This window comes from Phocoena phocoena, chromosome 16 (assembly GCF_963924675.1).
Source record: "Phocoena phocoena chromosome 16, mPhoPho1.1, whole genome shotgun sequence".
Taxonomy (NCBI): Eukaryota; Metazoa; Chordata; class Mammalia; order Artiodactyla; family Phocoenidae; genus Phocoena; species Phocoena phocoena.
In genome coordinates, this window is record NC_089234.1 from 62,733,776 (window position 1) to 62,748,766 (window position 14,991).

The 14,991-nt window shown below is 51.6% G+C and overlaps 1 protein-coding gene across 1 annotated transcript; it reads left to right on the plus strand.

Moving 5' to 3' along the window:
• The first annotated feature begins 12,355 nt into the window (after positions 1-12,355).
• NEUROG3 (neurogenin 3) lies at positions 12,356-13,131 on the plus strand. The gene has a single exon (XM_065894673.1). The coding sequence runs from the start codon at positions 12,387-12,389 to the stop codon at positions 13,032-13,034; it is 648 nt and encodes a 215-aa protein (XP_065750745.1). The 5' UTR covers positions 12,356-12,386; the 3' UTR covers positions 13,035-13,131.
• The last annotated feature ends 1,860 nt before the right edge of the window (positions 13,132-14,991 follow it).

Consider the following 14,991-nt stretch of genomic DNA (forward strand, 5'->3'; position numbering starts at 1 on the left):
TGTTTCTTGAGGTAGGCTTATATTGCTATTAACTTCCCTCTTAGAACTGCTTTTGCTGCATCCCATATGTTTTGGATCGTCATGTTTTCATTATAATTTGTCTCTAAGTATTTTTTTGATTTCCTCTTTGATTTCTTCAGTGACTTCTTGTTATTTAGTAACGTATTGTTTAGCCTCTATGTGTTTGTGTTTTTTATGTTTTTTTCTCTGTCATTGATTTCTAATCTCATAGCGTTGTGGTCAGAAAAGATGCTTGATATGATTTCAATATTCTTAAATTTACCAAGGCTTGATTTGTGACCCAGGATGTGATCTATCTTGGAGAATGTTCCGTGTGCACTTGAGAAGAAAGTATAATCTGCTGTTTTGGATGGAATGTCCTATAAATATCACTTAAATCTATCTGGTCTATTGTGTCATTAAAGTTTCTGTTTCCTTATTAATTTTCTGTTTGGATGATCTGTCCATTGGTGTAAGTGAGGTGTTAAAGTCCCCCACTATTATTGTGTTACTGTCGATTTCCTATTTTATAGCTGTTAACAGGTGCCTTATGCATTGAGGTGCTCCTATGTTGGGTGCATATATATTTATAATTGTTATATCTTCTTGGATTGATCCCTTGATCACTATGTAGTGTCCTTCCTTGTCTCTCGTAACATTCTTTATTTTAAAGTCTATTTTATCTGATATGAGTATTGCTACTCCAGCTTTCTTTTGATTTCCATTTGCATGGAATATCTTTTTCCATCCTCTCACTTTCAGTGTGTATGTGTCCCTAGGTCTGAAGTGGGTCTCTTGTAGACAGCATATAGATGGGTCTTGTTTTTGTATCCATTCAGTGAGCCTGTGTCTTTTGGTTGGAGCATTTAATCCATTCATGTTTAAGGTAATTATCAATATGTATGTTCCTATGACCATTTTCTTAATTGTTATGTGTTTGTTTTTGTAGGTCCTTTTCTTCTCTTGTGTTTCCCACTTAGAGAAGTTCCTTTAGCATTTGTTGTAGAGCTGGTTTGGTGGTGCTGAAGTCTCTTAGCTTTTGCTTGTCTGTAAAGCTTTTGATTTCTCCATCGAATCTGAATGAGATCCTTGCCAGGTAGAGTAATCTTGGTTGTAGGTTCTTCCTTTTCATCACTTTAAATATATCGTACCACTCCCTTCTGTCTTGTAGAGTTTCTGCTGAGAAATCAGCTGTTAACCTTATGGGAGTTCCCTTGTATGTTGTCGTTTTCCCCTTACTGCTTTCAATAATTTTTCTTTGTCTTTAATTTTTGCCAGTTTGGTTACTATGTGTCTCGGTGTGTTTCTCCTTGAGTTTATCCTGTATAGGACTCGCTGCGCTTCCTGGACTGGGTGGCTATTTCCTTTCCCATGTTGGGGAAGTTTTCGACTATAATCTCTTCAAATATTTTCTCTGGTCCTTTCTCTCTCTCTTCCTTTCCAGGCACCCCTATAATGCGAATGTTGTTGCACTTAATGTTGTCCCAGAGGTCTCTTAGGCTGTCTTCATTTCTTTTCATTCTTTTTTCTTTATTCTGTTCTGCTGCAGTGAACTCCACCATTCTGTCTTCCAGGTCACTTATCCGTTCTTCTGCCTCAGTTATTCTGCTATTGATTCCTTCTAGTGTAGTTTTCATTTCAGTTATTGTATTGTTCATCTCTGTTTGTTTGTTCTTTAATTCTTCTAGGTCTTTGTTAAACATTTCTTGCATCTTCTCGATCTTTGCCTCCATTCTTTTTCTCAGGTCCTGGATCAACTTCATTATCATTATTCTGAATTCTTTTTCTGGGAGCTTGCCTATTTCCACTTCATTTAGTTGTTTTTCTCGGGTTTTATCTTGTTCCTTCATCTGGTACAAAGTCCTCTGCCTTTTCATTTTGTCTATCTTTCTGTGAATGTCCACAGTCTGCTCTTGATCACTCTCTGTAACTGCTCTTCATGAATGAGTGAGCAGTCTACAGAGGAGCTGTCTACAGTTCCACAGAGCTGGAGTTAGAACCCAGAGCCCAGGACTCCTCCTGCCAGCCTTGGTTCCTGCATCTTTGCCTGCAGTGACCTCCTCAAAAGCTTATAAGCTAGTCATCTGTGGCCTGGCTCCAACTCTGGCTTCATATCAAAAGCATCTGGGGTACTTGTTAATTTTCAGACTTCTGGGCTACCAGAGGGCCTGATCTGCGACAGTAGGCACAGAAGAGTTCTGTAATTCCTAGTCTAGGTGCCTGTTGTCTCACCACTAGACTCTGAGCTCTTGAGACAGGGACTGGATTTATTCCTAGCGCTGACCACAGTGCTTGGCCCACTTCAGATTTCAGTACATATATGCTAAATGACTGAGAGACCTTCATTTTGTTTTGCCAGAACTTTATTCAAAGCTCTTTATTCACTCAGAGCCTCAGCACATCTCTACAGAAGAGAAAAGAATTCTCAAAAAAAAAAGTCAGAGAGATTGTATGACTTGCACAAAATTTCTCAGCAACCTTCAGACCACAGCAAATTCTTAATGTTTGGGGCAGAGGGCCAAGGACCCCTTGATGACCTAATGAAACTCGAATTTTCTCAGAAAGATGCATGCATACATGGAACATTGCCTACTAACTTTGGGGTTTCACAATCCTTGGGAGCCTCTAGGCTGGGGGATGGACACTACATTAAGGATCTCTACTGCAGTCCAAGGAGGAAAAGTTCATCTTTTCTAATAACTAAGTGTGATAAAGACTGTTGTTAATAGATTTCCAATTTATAACTAGGCATATGGTGATCTAGACTTCAGACTACATTTCCCAGCCTCCCTTGCAGCTAAATGAAACACGGAATTAAGTACTAGTTGATCCAAACATAAGCAGAAGTAATGTATACCACTTCCAGGTTGTGCCCTTAAAGGGAAGAATGTGCCTCCCTTTTTCTGCTTCCATCATCCCCACAGCCTCAGCTCCATCACCTGCATCAGAGTTTACAACAGCAGACAGGGTCTGATCAGACCTTTCCACTCCTTCCATATCCCGCCAACCTCCGGCTGGCTGCCCAGATGCTCAGGTCTCACATAACCTTCACCTGCCTGGGCCCATCAAGCTGGTCTCTAATGGAGACACACCATTTACAACATCCTTGCTAAATTCTCAACATGACACAGCCCCTGTCCTCAGGGAGCTCATCCTCTACAGAGGGAGACACAGCACAAGGGACCTCCACACACCAGGCAGAGAAGGATGGGTACCAAATGAGAACAACACAGAGCAAGGGCTCTGGGACTTGATCATGTAATAATAGTGGAAAGAGACCTGAGTTCTGACTTGGCCACACTTGTAGTGTGACACTGGACAAGACAAATTTCCTTTCTGTTCCCAATCATGTGTCAACTTAGTGTTGGGGACCACATACTAGTGAAGGTATTCCTCAGCCCCAACCCTCTGGTTCTTGATATTTCTCACAACACCTAGCATATCATGGGTTTGTGCTATTGTTCTGTAATGCTTCAGAAGGGGACTGGTATTACTTCCAATTCACTCAGGTTAAGAACTATAGTAATAAATTCCACCCATGATCTTGAAGGACTTCTGTGGCAGGTGACTTGACTCCCCAAGTGTGTTCTATAAAACTGAATAGTCCCAGTGGAAAAGTCATGGGGATGGATATGGTCTCCTGGGATCATCCAGTCCATCCCCCTGCCTCTAAGCAGACTATATAACCATTCTATGCCAAGAATGGGAGGTCTTTACAGAGAGGATTCCACCTCACCTGAAGAGGACTCTCACCATATTTATCTATTAGGGAAGACATAGTCATAAATAGCCTAAATCCCTGCCTTTTCAACTCAAACCACTTCCCCTGAGTCTAATCTCTGTGACTGTAGGGAACAGCTGGCCACCACTGTCTCCTGATGACCCTTCATAAACATTTATGGGACAAAGGTAAGGTGTGCCCAGTTAACCCAGGCCATCTTGGTATCTGGGCAATTGCATTGACAGGAATTTGATTTTCTGTTTCCTGTGCAGACTTGAAGCTCTGCATAAAAGTGCTCCCTTCTACACTTAACATCTGCAAAGTGTACCCCACCCACCAAATAAGGTCACATGCCAGGGGCCTCCAAGCCCACTACGGTTTCTGCTGGACAAGAGTGAATGAGCCATAAGCACACACCACCAGCTCATTGATTAGCCCACACCCCCTTCCTTGGTAGTTGTTCTGCAAGAGCCTAACTGGGTTGGGTTTACAACCAGCTCATAAGTGGCATCCACAGTGTAACATAGAGCCAGGGTGGACGAGGCACAGACGTGGGGTCAGAAGACTTAGATTCTTATTCCCATTCCACAGTACAAATTGGTTGCCCTTGGGTGAGTCACATCAGTTCTGTGAAGCCTCAGTTTCTTCATATGTAAAATGGGATTAAGATCTCTGACCATGTGGCCTCACTGGTGTGCTGAGAAATAATAATGGGTGATAAAGTGCCCATCAAATATAAACCTGTGTCATAACTGTTGATGATACTGCCACGGTGGCTGCGTAACACAGCAGGCTTCAAAGTGGGTTGCCTGGACGGGGAAGCATGAGGAGAGTCACGTGTTAGAACTTCTAGTTATATTTATTTTTATTTCCTGGGTGCAAATTTCTTTGAAGGTATGTTTTATAAAGTACATATTACATTGTATTCATAAAGACTGAGCACTCACTACCTGCTGCTGTTGATCACTTTAAACAAATCCGATCATTTAAGCCCCATGACGTAGGTACTCTATTATTATGCCCATTTTATAGGTGAGAAAATGGAGGTGGCTCACAGAGGTTGAGTCAATTAGCCAAAGTTACACAGCTGCTAGGCATAGAAATCCAAAATGGAACCCAGGGTGTCTGGCTCAAATCACATTCTCTTTTCCACTACTTGCCCTGTCTGGTACAGAAAGACATCTATCATTTACAGTAAATCACATTTTGCATATGCTTTATACTGTACATAATATGTGAAGAATTATAAGTAGCTAACATATCTTGAAGGGTGTGCCTAAAATAGTTTTCTGAGAGTGCCACATAATCAAAAAAAATTGGGCCCACCTATTTTACAGTCTAAAGGGGGGACAGGAAGCTTATTGCCCTCACAGCAGGGCTGGGGCTGCAGTGAGGTTAAGTGAGGTGCCTTGGGCACACAAATTAAGAAGGTGCGCACTCTCAAGGGCCTGCAAGCCTGGCCCTGCCTCCGTAGCATTGCCGGGAGCTAGGGGAGGCTCTTGGAAGCCACAGGAAGACAAAGACAAGAGAGAAGGGAAAAGTCTGCCTTATTTATTGTTCTCAAACCCCTCAACTCCTGTGCCCCCAAAGCCCTGGCTGAGACCTGCCCACCTCCAAAGGGCTCCAGGGGGTGGCAGGATGAAGATCCTGGAGTGTGGGCAGTGGGTAGGGGGCCAGGAGGGTGACTAAATGAAGATTCCCTGCCAGCTGGCTGGAGGGGACACAGGGAAGAGGAGTTCCAGACTCGGCTCTATGACCTTGAGCTTCAGACTGGTGAGGCGTAAAATGGGAACAAGAAAAATCCCTTCCTGGAGCCCGCACAGGTTGTGTGAGAGGGTGCTCTGCCTCCTTCAAGGTTCTATATGGATAGAATGCTATTAAGTGCTTTGTAGCAAGTTGCACTGCATTACATTCTGTGGCTTCTCCACTGAGTTACTCTAGAATTAACTCTTGATCCTGCCCACCTTCTACCCATGTCCCTTTATTAGGTTGCCTTCCCAATCTGATAACTGGAGGTGGGGTGAGTATCTCATCTATGGTGACCTCAAAAAGTGAGGTGCCCTCACCCCAACTCACAGCAGTTCTGACACCCTTTGGTTCTGACTGCTGTTGCCTACACAGAATCCCCACAGGGCTGGGGGTGGTTGGGTAGGGGACTTCAGGACAGGGGAACAGAGGGACCACCAGGCAGAGGGCTCCCCTGCCAGCACAAGCCCTGACTTCTACAAAGGAGATTTCTCCCAAAGGAGACTGCCCCCTGCCCTGGGCCAGTGGAACTCAGAAAGGTCAGAACCCCTACAGTCAAAAAAAAAAAAAAAAAAAAAAAACCACGCACACAGAAAATAAAGACAATTTGTGAAAGGCTGAGGGAAGCTGTCTCTCTCTTTCAGAACGAGCAGAGTTCATCCAAGCTCACAATGGGGGTGGGAGGGGCATGTTCTTCTCCAAAAACAAGCCTGGAGAGACTAAAGGGCTTAAGAGCCTTACCTCCACCACCCAGCTTCCCAGCTCCATCCTGGCACTGGAAGAAATGAAGGTCTTAAAGCCTGGTTTCATCAGGCATGCCTGACTGTCACCGAATGTCACAGTGGCCCAAAGGTTGCCTATGCCCTGAGAGTTGAAAGACAGAGGGACAGAAGATAGCTTCCTAAACCCCTCAGTGTCTGTCTTTCCCTATGACCAACACTGCCCTCAGCCACTCAAATGTTGGTGAAAGACTCATCCAACCAGAAGCTCACATCTGGGAACCAGTATGGGTGCTGGGGAGCGGAGGATAGCTGCACTGCCTCTGGGTTTCCTCCACTCACAGCCTAAGGCCCATTGTTATCCAAGACTTCCAAATTTTGCAAAACTTGAAAAGAAAATTACAAACTATTTCCTTCACAGCTTTTTCCTTTAACAGAGGGGAAACCGAGGCCCGTGTAAAATAATTTGCTCAGGTGGCACAGGGATATTGGCAGAGCCAGGCCCCCTCTCCCCCATCCACTGCTCTCCTCATCATACTCTGTTAGCGCAACCGCCAAGGAGATAAGTGGGCTGGTGAAGCGTGCCCAACGGACTCCTCCGGCCCTAGTGCGCCTCAGGTGGATGCCCACCCAGGGAATCCCGTAAGGAACAAGGCGTCTTCACCACTCAGGAGTTTAGAAGCCCAGAGGTCAAGCGAGGGCCAGAGGTCAGGCAGTGCCGAACCCGCACCTGCAGAGCTTCCAGCCCTCATCGCTTCTCCCAGGGGCCCCTTTCCTGCAGCATTTCCTTCTGCGCTCTGCGTCCACACCTTGCGCTCTCCTGGCTCCCAGCGCCGCGCAGTGCGCCACCGCACCAAGGGGCAAGCGCGAAATTGGAGGCGCCTGGAGGGGCCTCACGGCCGCCCGGGCGGTTTCCGTTTCTTCCTTTCTGGGGAGGGAAAAATCACACAGCCCTGTTTGTTTCCCCAGTCCGCGCGGGCGCGGAGCCCGGCATATGGACATTTCGCGCTCCGCATCTGTGTCATTTGTCGCGTTTTCTGTGGATGTCTGCGTGTGTGTATGTGTGTGTTTGAGGCCCGGACGCTGGGAACAAACGTGCATCTGTTAAATTTGACAATAAAGTCCTACAGCGAAGCTGCCAAGACTGGGACAGCGGGTGGGGGCGGAAGGCAGAGAGGGTGGGGAGAGCTGGAGTCTCAAAAGGCTACGCCAAAGCGCCTGGCCCAGGTATTATGTCGGGAGAAGGTGAGGAGAGCAGCTGCTCCTTCTCTTGGGGTGTGTATGGGAGCGAGGGTGCGTGTGTCCCTGTGAAGAGTACACACCGATCTGCTCAACATATGTCGCCACAAATCACAGTATCTCTCCCTCCTCCCACCCCCCACTCCCTCCTAACTGAAGGCAGAGCAGAGAGAGGCGCTGAGAAGAGGCGCCGCTTCAACAGGTGTCTTGGTGCGCAATGCACCTTTTCACGCATTCACTGTCTCCGTCCGCGGCGGAGATAATGTAGACACTTTGTTTCCAGGCGCTGCGTGCGAGCTACGGACGCCCGGGGGGGAGGCGGCCCTAGGCAGGGAGGGGCATCTGCAAATAAAGACCTCGGATGCTCCTGAGGTCCGGGGCCCTCTCTTCCCTTTGTTCGAGGACTCCCCGGGCCGGATCTCCCTCGTGCGCCCTGGGGGGTGGCATATGGCGCCCTCTCACCTACCCAAGAAAAAGAACCGGCTACCCATTCAGGAGCGCACGAGCTCCCTGAGTCGGGGAGGGGGAGTCTCTGGGGGAATAACTTCTCTCCCAAAGCAAATGAGGAGCCCTCCTTATCTCTCCCCACCCCACCTCCGCCATCCTTTCAGCTGGCGCAGCAGCCGTTGGGTGGGGAGCAGAGCGCAGGGCAGCACCAGCCTGCGGAAGCGCCCCAGCTCCCGGCAGATGAAATATGGGGCTGGTGAGCCCCTGGAGACCATATGCTTTCAATAAAAGAAGACAAATAGGACCGAGATAGGCCTTGCAGCCAACCTGTTATAAATGGGTGGCAATTGGGCCAATGTACACGGGGGAAGGCCAGGGGAGGCGGGGGAAGGCCTGCTCCGTGCCAAATCCATGTGTCAGCTTCTGGGACAGGTGTGCCCAGGGGCCAGGGGCCAGGTCTCCCCCATCTGGGTTTATCACGGCAAAGGTAATATCGTGCTAACTATGAGTAAACAGTCACTGTGAAAACGAGAGAGGGTTTATCAGAGGCAAACTAGTTGGGGGGTGGCTTAACAATAAAGTTGCCCGCCTTGGGAGCAGGTGACGGCTGGCTGCGGGACTCCCGCAGTAGATGTTTTCCAAAGCACTCCACTTTACAATCTCTTGTAATTATTTATTAAACGAAATCTATTTATTATTATTTTAGCAAACACTGGAGACAGGTGGGGCTTTCTTTTCGTCGTCTCCTTTTGTTTGAAGGGCTGTTTGAAGTGGCTAGTCTCGGCCTGGGCAGCTCGCTCGCCAGATTTTTGTCTTGCCCTCTTTCAGTGCGGAGGCGAAGGCGAGAGAAAGAAGCCCCCTCCTCTGGCAAGCCATTAGCTATTCAGCCTCCTGTGGCCCCCCCCTCCATTCCCCTCGTTTCTCAAAGAGCCCCCAGGCACTGCTAAGATTCCCCCCGCCGACGGGAAGGCGGCAGGGCAGACCGCTGCCTTCCTTCTTTTCCAATCTGCCCGCGGTCTCCAGGCATCAGGCTGTCGCCTCTCTCCTGGGCCCCCTCAGCCTCCAGGCAAGCCTAGGTCTCAGAGAGTTGAGGGGCGCGGGGTTCCCAAAGGCCTTAGAGGCGGTGGCCGGCCGGGGGCTTCAGGAACAGGCTCTGCTCCCGGCTGGAAGAGCCCTTTCACAAATAACCGCCAGCGCACACTGAGTTATCACAGCCTGCGCCTCCGCCGCCAAAAGTACAGGAATTAACTTTGGAGAGGGGGCTGCGCATCCTCTACAGCTGAAAGGGAAGACGTGGATCCTTGATCTCTAATCCCCCAGGACTCCTCGACCTCCGGCCCCACCCTCCAGACCAGAGGAAGGGCTGTGGAGAGTTCTTGAGTGCCTCAAGGAGATCGCTGCCCCCGGCCGCTGCGCGCTCCTCGCCCTGTGTTTTGCGCAAAGCAGGAGTGGTGGCAGCCCGCAAGCCCTGGAGAGCCCTGAGCTGGAATGACGCTGGGGAAGCTGGATAAGAATTCTCAGAAGGTGCCAGATTTCTCTCCCAGTCAAGAAGATTCCCAAATATCCCCAGAATCTTCCCTGGTGCAGAAAGCTTGCCCTGCGGCTCTCATCAGTACACATGGGCCACCTGAGGCAAGACTGAGCCAAGGCGAGTCCCGCCTTCAGTTCTCATCTGAGGGCCACTGCAGGATGAGAGCCCTGGTTGTGGGCTGCTCTTCAGGCCTCCAGGGACCCATAGGGGTGCTTTGATCCCTTATGGCCAGGGCTCCCTCCTCGGAGCCAGGCTGGGTCCCCTAGCCCTAGGGAAGCACGCTTTGGGTTTCCTCTCTCAGATCCTAATTTGCAGGATAGAAATCAAGCAAGGCAGGTGTATAGGGTGTGAAAGTAGAGAGATGGAGCCTGAGTGGATACTGGCTCCCCTTGGCACTGGGAGATGGGGCCACTATCCTTTTTGTCCTCTGACCCTGTCATTCCTCATAGACCCAGGACTTCTATCTTCTACATTTGGGGATGTCTGGTTTTGCCTTGAAAAAAAAAATTTTCCCCCAATCAAAGAGAGGCAACAGCTGCAAGGGAGAATCTAGGACTAGGAGTCTTAGGACCTGAGTTCTATGTGATTCTGCTAGAACTTGCTGTGTGACCTTGTGTTGAGTCACTTACCCTTTCTGGGCCTTGACTTTCCATCTGTAAAATGGGCCTAAGGGGCTTCCCTGATGGCGCAGTGGTTGAGAGTCTGCCTGCCGATGCAGGGGACACGAGTTCGTGCCCCGGTCTGGGAGGATCCCACATGCCGCGGAGTGGCTGGGCCCGTGAGCTGCTGGGCCTGCGCGTCCAGAGCCTGTGCTCCGCAATGGGAGAGGCCACAATGGTGAGAGGCCCGTGTAGCACAAAAAAAAAAAAAAAAATGGGCCTAAGTTTCTCATTCTCATGACTAGAAGACAAGTTTGGAGCAAGTTGTGACCTAAGGGAGGAGCAGCAGCAAAATGTGGAACTCAGGAGTCTCAGTAGCGTCCCTTTGTTGGTCTGGAGCCTGGCTCCTAGCTTCAGTTCCCAAGCAACAAGGGAAGGAGCCTCTGCCAACAGCACAGCAGCTGACATCCTGAGGACAGCACCGTCACCTCCTCGCAGACCTAGAGCCCTGGCTCCCTGGCTCCCAAGCATATCCACCCTCTCTTTGCCTCAAGGTAACTTCGCCCTCCGAGCAGACTGGGCAAGTGTCAAGAGGCTGTCACTAGGGCAGATATGCAGACCTACTTACCTCATTCCCTCACCCTATCCCCTCAGTTTCCCTGCCGGGTCCTGCCCCCCTCTGCCAGCTTCCAGAGGCTCAGGTTATCTGGTTCTGCTAGAAAGTGAAGCCTTCGGGGCCTGCAGAGACTTAATCCAGACCCGGGTCTTCCCAGACTCGGCTTTCTCCCCGGGGGCACACTCACCCTGACTGACCAGAAGCAGAAGACCACAGGGTGTCCAAAGCAGAGACAAAGGGACAGGCAGGGGAAGAAAGGAGGGATGGTGTGTTCAGACTCACTTTTATTTCCACACATTGCTAACTGGGGGTCTTGAAGACACCCTGCCTTGTGCTCACTGCCTGACCCCTGCCTAGGGGGCTGCACCAGGTAGTGCAGGCAGCCCCTGCCGGCCTGTGATTGGACAGGAGGACTAAGGGGAGAAAGAGTTGATCTGCTTCTTGAAGCACCAGCACTCCAGGGGCATTTAAAATACACAGGGGCTCGCTGTGAACTCCTGGCCCTCTCCTAACCCCTTCTCATCTGAGCTCTTCCCCCACAGGCCCCGGCAGATTGCTAGGGTACTGTCCACAATTGGCAGTGGTGGAATGCCCCTGGAGGTCCCACCATAGCCACCCTCCAACTCTGAGGCACGATAAAAATGTCTTAGGTTTCTGATGGGTGGTGGGATGAGGGGAGAGGTTCTAAGCACCTACATCTGAGCATGGGGCATCATCTCAGGGCATGGTGGGGGACTCGTCATCCCCAGGCAAAGGTCTCTAAGTGGCAGGGACATAGGCAGGATCTCTCTCTGTGGTCACCCTGTGCCTCCTCCCAAAATAGAAAGGGTCAGTGAAACATCACCCTCTGTATTTCCTAACCTGACCCATAGAGGAGGAGAGCAGAATGGCACTAGGAATTAGTGGATGCTCCTCCAAGCTGACAGGACACCTGGCTCCTTGTCCTTTCAGAGTGGTTTGGGGGCAAGCTGTCTCCTTTCTGAGCCTCAGTTTCCCCTTGTGTAACACTCGGGGATTGACCTACCCTACTGACTTCTCAAAGCCCCCTTCAGGGTACCAAGAAAGGGTCTGGACAGATGCCAAGGAAAGCCAGAATAGGAGCAAAGCGGTTTGGGGCCGCCAGACGCGAGCCAGACAAGGCCCTTCTCACTGGGCGAGGCTCTTTGAGGAACCGAGAGTTGCTGGGACAGAGCCCGCGGAGAGAAAGCAAACAGAGCGGCATTCCCCTCCCCCGACCCCATCCATCCCTTTGTCCGGAATCCAGCTGTGCCCCTCGAAGGGCGGAGCGGGCTCGCGTGGCGCGGCCCCCTGGCCCGGGCGCTGATTGGACGGCGGCGCGGGCAGCAGCGGGGCAGGCACGCTCCCAGCCCGGGCGCAGCAGATAAAGCGTGCCAAGGGGGCACACGACTGGCGGCTCAGAAAATCTGCAGGGTCTCGCAGCCGCGCCAAAAGACAGCAACAGAGGCCCGGGGCCCCCTTTACACTTTTCTTCTCTGGGGCCGAAGAAACTTTCCAGCGGCGGCGCCTGCTTCTCAGCTGAACTTGCAGACGAAAAAGCCAGCGCAGCTCATCGCTGCTCTCACTGCCTACGGCTCTCTACCCCTTTGCGCCCTACAACAAGGTAACGCCTGGGAGGGGAAAGGGGGTCCTCTGGTCCGGCGGGGGTGGGGGGTGGCTTTCTCTCGATTTTTCCCACCTGGCCCCAGGATTGGGAACTGCGCCCGGGTGACTGACCCACTCTCACCCTTACCTCTTACCCCGCCGCAGGATGACCCCTCATTCCTCGTGTGCGCCAGCTGTCCAAGTGACCCACGAGACGGAGCAGCCCTTCCCGGGTACCTCGGACGACGAAGTGACCTGCGTCGCATCCGCTCCGCCCAGCCCCACTCGCTTGCAGGGGAACTGCGCCGAGACGGAAGGGGGCGGTTGCCGAGGGTCCTCAAGGAAGCTCCGTGCGCGACGCGGAGGGCGCAGCCGCCCCAAGAGTGAACTGGCTCTGAGCAAGCAGCGACGGAGCCGGCGCAAGAAGGCCAACGACCGCGAGCGCAATCGGATGCACAACCTCAACTCCGCTCTGGACGCGCTGCGCGGCGTCTTGCCCACCTTCCCGGACGATGCGAAGCTCACCAAGATCGAGACGCTGCGCTTCGCTCACAATTACATCTGGGCGCTGACGCAGACGCTGCGCATAGCGGACCACAGCCTCTACGGCCTGGAGTCGCTTGCGCCTCCCTGCGAGGAGCTGGCCAGCCCGGACGGCTGCTCCCCGGGAGACTGGGGCTCCCTCTATTCCCCGGTCTCCCAGGCAGGCAGCCTGAGTCCCGCCGCCTCGCTGGAGGAGCGCCCCGGGCTGCAGGTGCCTGCTTCCCCTGCCTGCCTGCACCCTGGCGCCCTGGCTTTTTCAGACTTTCTATGAAGGGGCCTGTCCGCTGCTGGGCAGTGGGTGATGGTAGAAAGGGAAGGGGCGGAAGCCGTCGGAGACGCCCGGTGGAGGCCCTCAGGCGTACTTGCTCCTGCTGCCTCTGGCTCGCTGACCCCTGGCGGGCCCAGGCGCCCAAGAGGGTGGCAGGCCGGGTTCAATCCCTTGGTCTTCTGCGCCGAGCCAACTGCAACCCTCTGCCGCTGCCCGCGCGAGTGGGCACTGCAGGCTCCGCGCGTTTTAGGCCCTCTCCCTGTGGCCACCCCAAAATCTCATGCAGAAAAGACAAGAATGATAGCACTACACAGCAGGTGACACCCACTGTCTCCACCACCCTACCCTCACCAAAGTCTGTCTGCCCGTCTGTCTCTTACCACTCCTCCCCCAATGCTGCTTAATCCAATATTTGGTTTCTCAGCATTTGCTCCTGTTGCCCAGCGTGTCTTCTTCAAGGATGCCGCCGACCTCCTCTAGTCCCTATCAAGCCCCGGAGTTTGGGCCTCTCTACTCTGCCTTAATTCACGAAGGCGATCCTCTGCCTTCTCCTTGTGCAATTCGCGGAGCCATTGCCCTCCCAGGGGCAGGAGACGAGGCTATGAACAGGGAAAGCGCCAGTTCAACTGGGGGAGCACCTCCACCACCACCCTGCAAACTGAAGCACCCTTGTCTTAAAAAAATCAGTTTGTAAATTATCTGATATCTTTTGAAATGAATTTTTGTCTGGTAAATTATATGGCCCCTCCCCTGTTTTACACGTTTGTATTTATTGATGAGATTTCACAGTGGGAAAAGTTTTTATTTTGTACATAAGATGATTTAGGGACTGGTGAATGAGATTTTGAACCAATAAAAAGAAGCCTGAGCAAGGTAACTTGACGGTGCAGAGGGGAGGGGCCAGCCTCTGTGGCTGGGGTTGGGGGAGGAGGGCCCTGTCCAAGGAGAGGGATGAGAGTTTTTCTGGGGATCTGGGGCCGCTCCTGAGGCCTGGTCTGAGAAACTACGGCGCTAGGCTGGAGGCCAGGCAGACTGCATTCTCAGGGCAAGTCAGCTATACACACTTGGAAAGGAAGAGCTGGAAGGCTCTTAAAAATCATTGGCTCAGCCCCCTTGTTTTATTTATGGGGCAGCGACTTGTCTTGTTCCAAACAGTGGTTTAGGAGAAAGACAAGCCTCCAACTAGGGTTACTCACTGGTCGTGCTGGCCCTTTCCCCTACGCCACTAGCCTGGATTTAGAGTGACTGTTGCGTTGGGGGAAGGGAGGGAGTAATAACCCTGCAGCAGGGTCAGAACCCTCAGAAATGCTGGTAGGCTGGGCATCCCAGGAATTTTCCCAAAGTGCTTAGAGCCCAAGCCCATCTTCTGAGCTCATTTTACGCTGCTGCCGCGCTGCGGCTGTGGCTTTAGACTCATGGACCTAAGCAGCAGGGAGTAGAGAAAGTGAAGGGTCCGGCTGCAGTCTCTGACACCTCCCAACACCCAGCAAACTTGACTGAATAAACTATTATTCTTTTCAAGGAACTATTCAAGGTTTCCAGCCCCATGTTCTCTATTCCTTCCAAGGTAGAGTAGGGCTGATGCACAGACACTGACATGTCCCCAGAGCACTGCTGGAGCAGCCCTACATTAGCTTCCAAGACCCCCAGGACCTCTGGGAAGCAGGTTTGAGCTCTAAAAACCCAGGCCTGACTCTCAAGAACAGGAAAATGGAGGGTGGGCACACTACCCTACGAGTTGAACCCCAGAGGCCTCCTTGGATTGGCCCGGGGTGCCAGAGGAAGAAGCAAGCCAATCCCAGTGGGGAATGCATGGCACAGTCAGGGGCTGGGAGTGGTTGGGTAGGGTAGGTTGCTTTCCAGTGTTAGAGTGCAAAGGTGGTGGCTTTGCAGGGGTTAATGCCTCTTGTGTCTGCCTCTTATGCCCTCCCCGCTTCAAATTGAGCTTTTCCTTTCTCCT

What these genes read in the sequence shown, in the direction of transcription:
- NEUROG3 (XM_065894673.1), top strand. Translation starts at nt 12,387, where the DNA reads ATGACCCCTCATTCCTCGTGTGCGCCAGCTGTCCAAGTGACCCACGAG.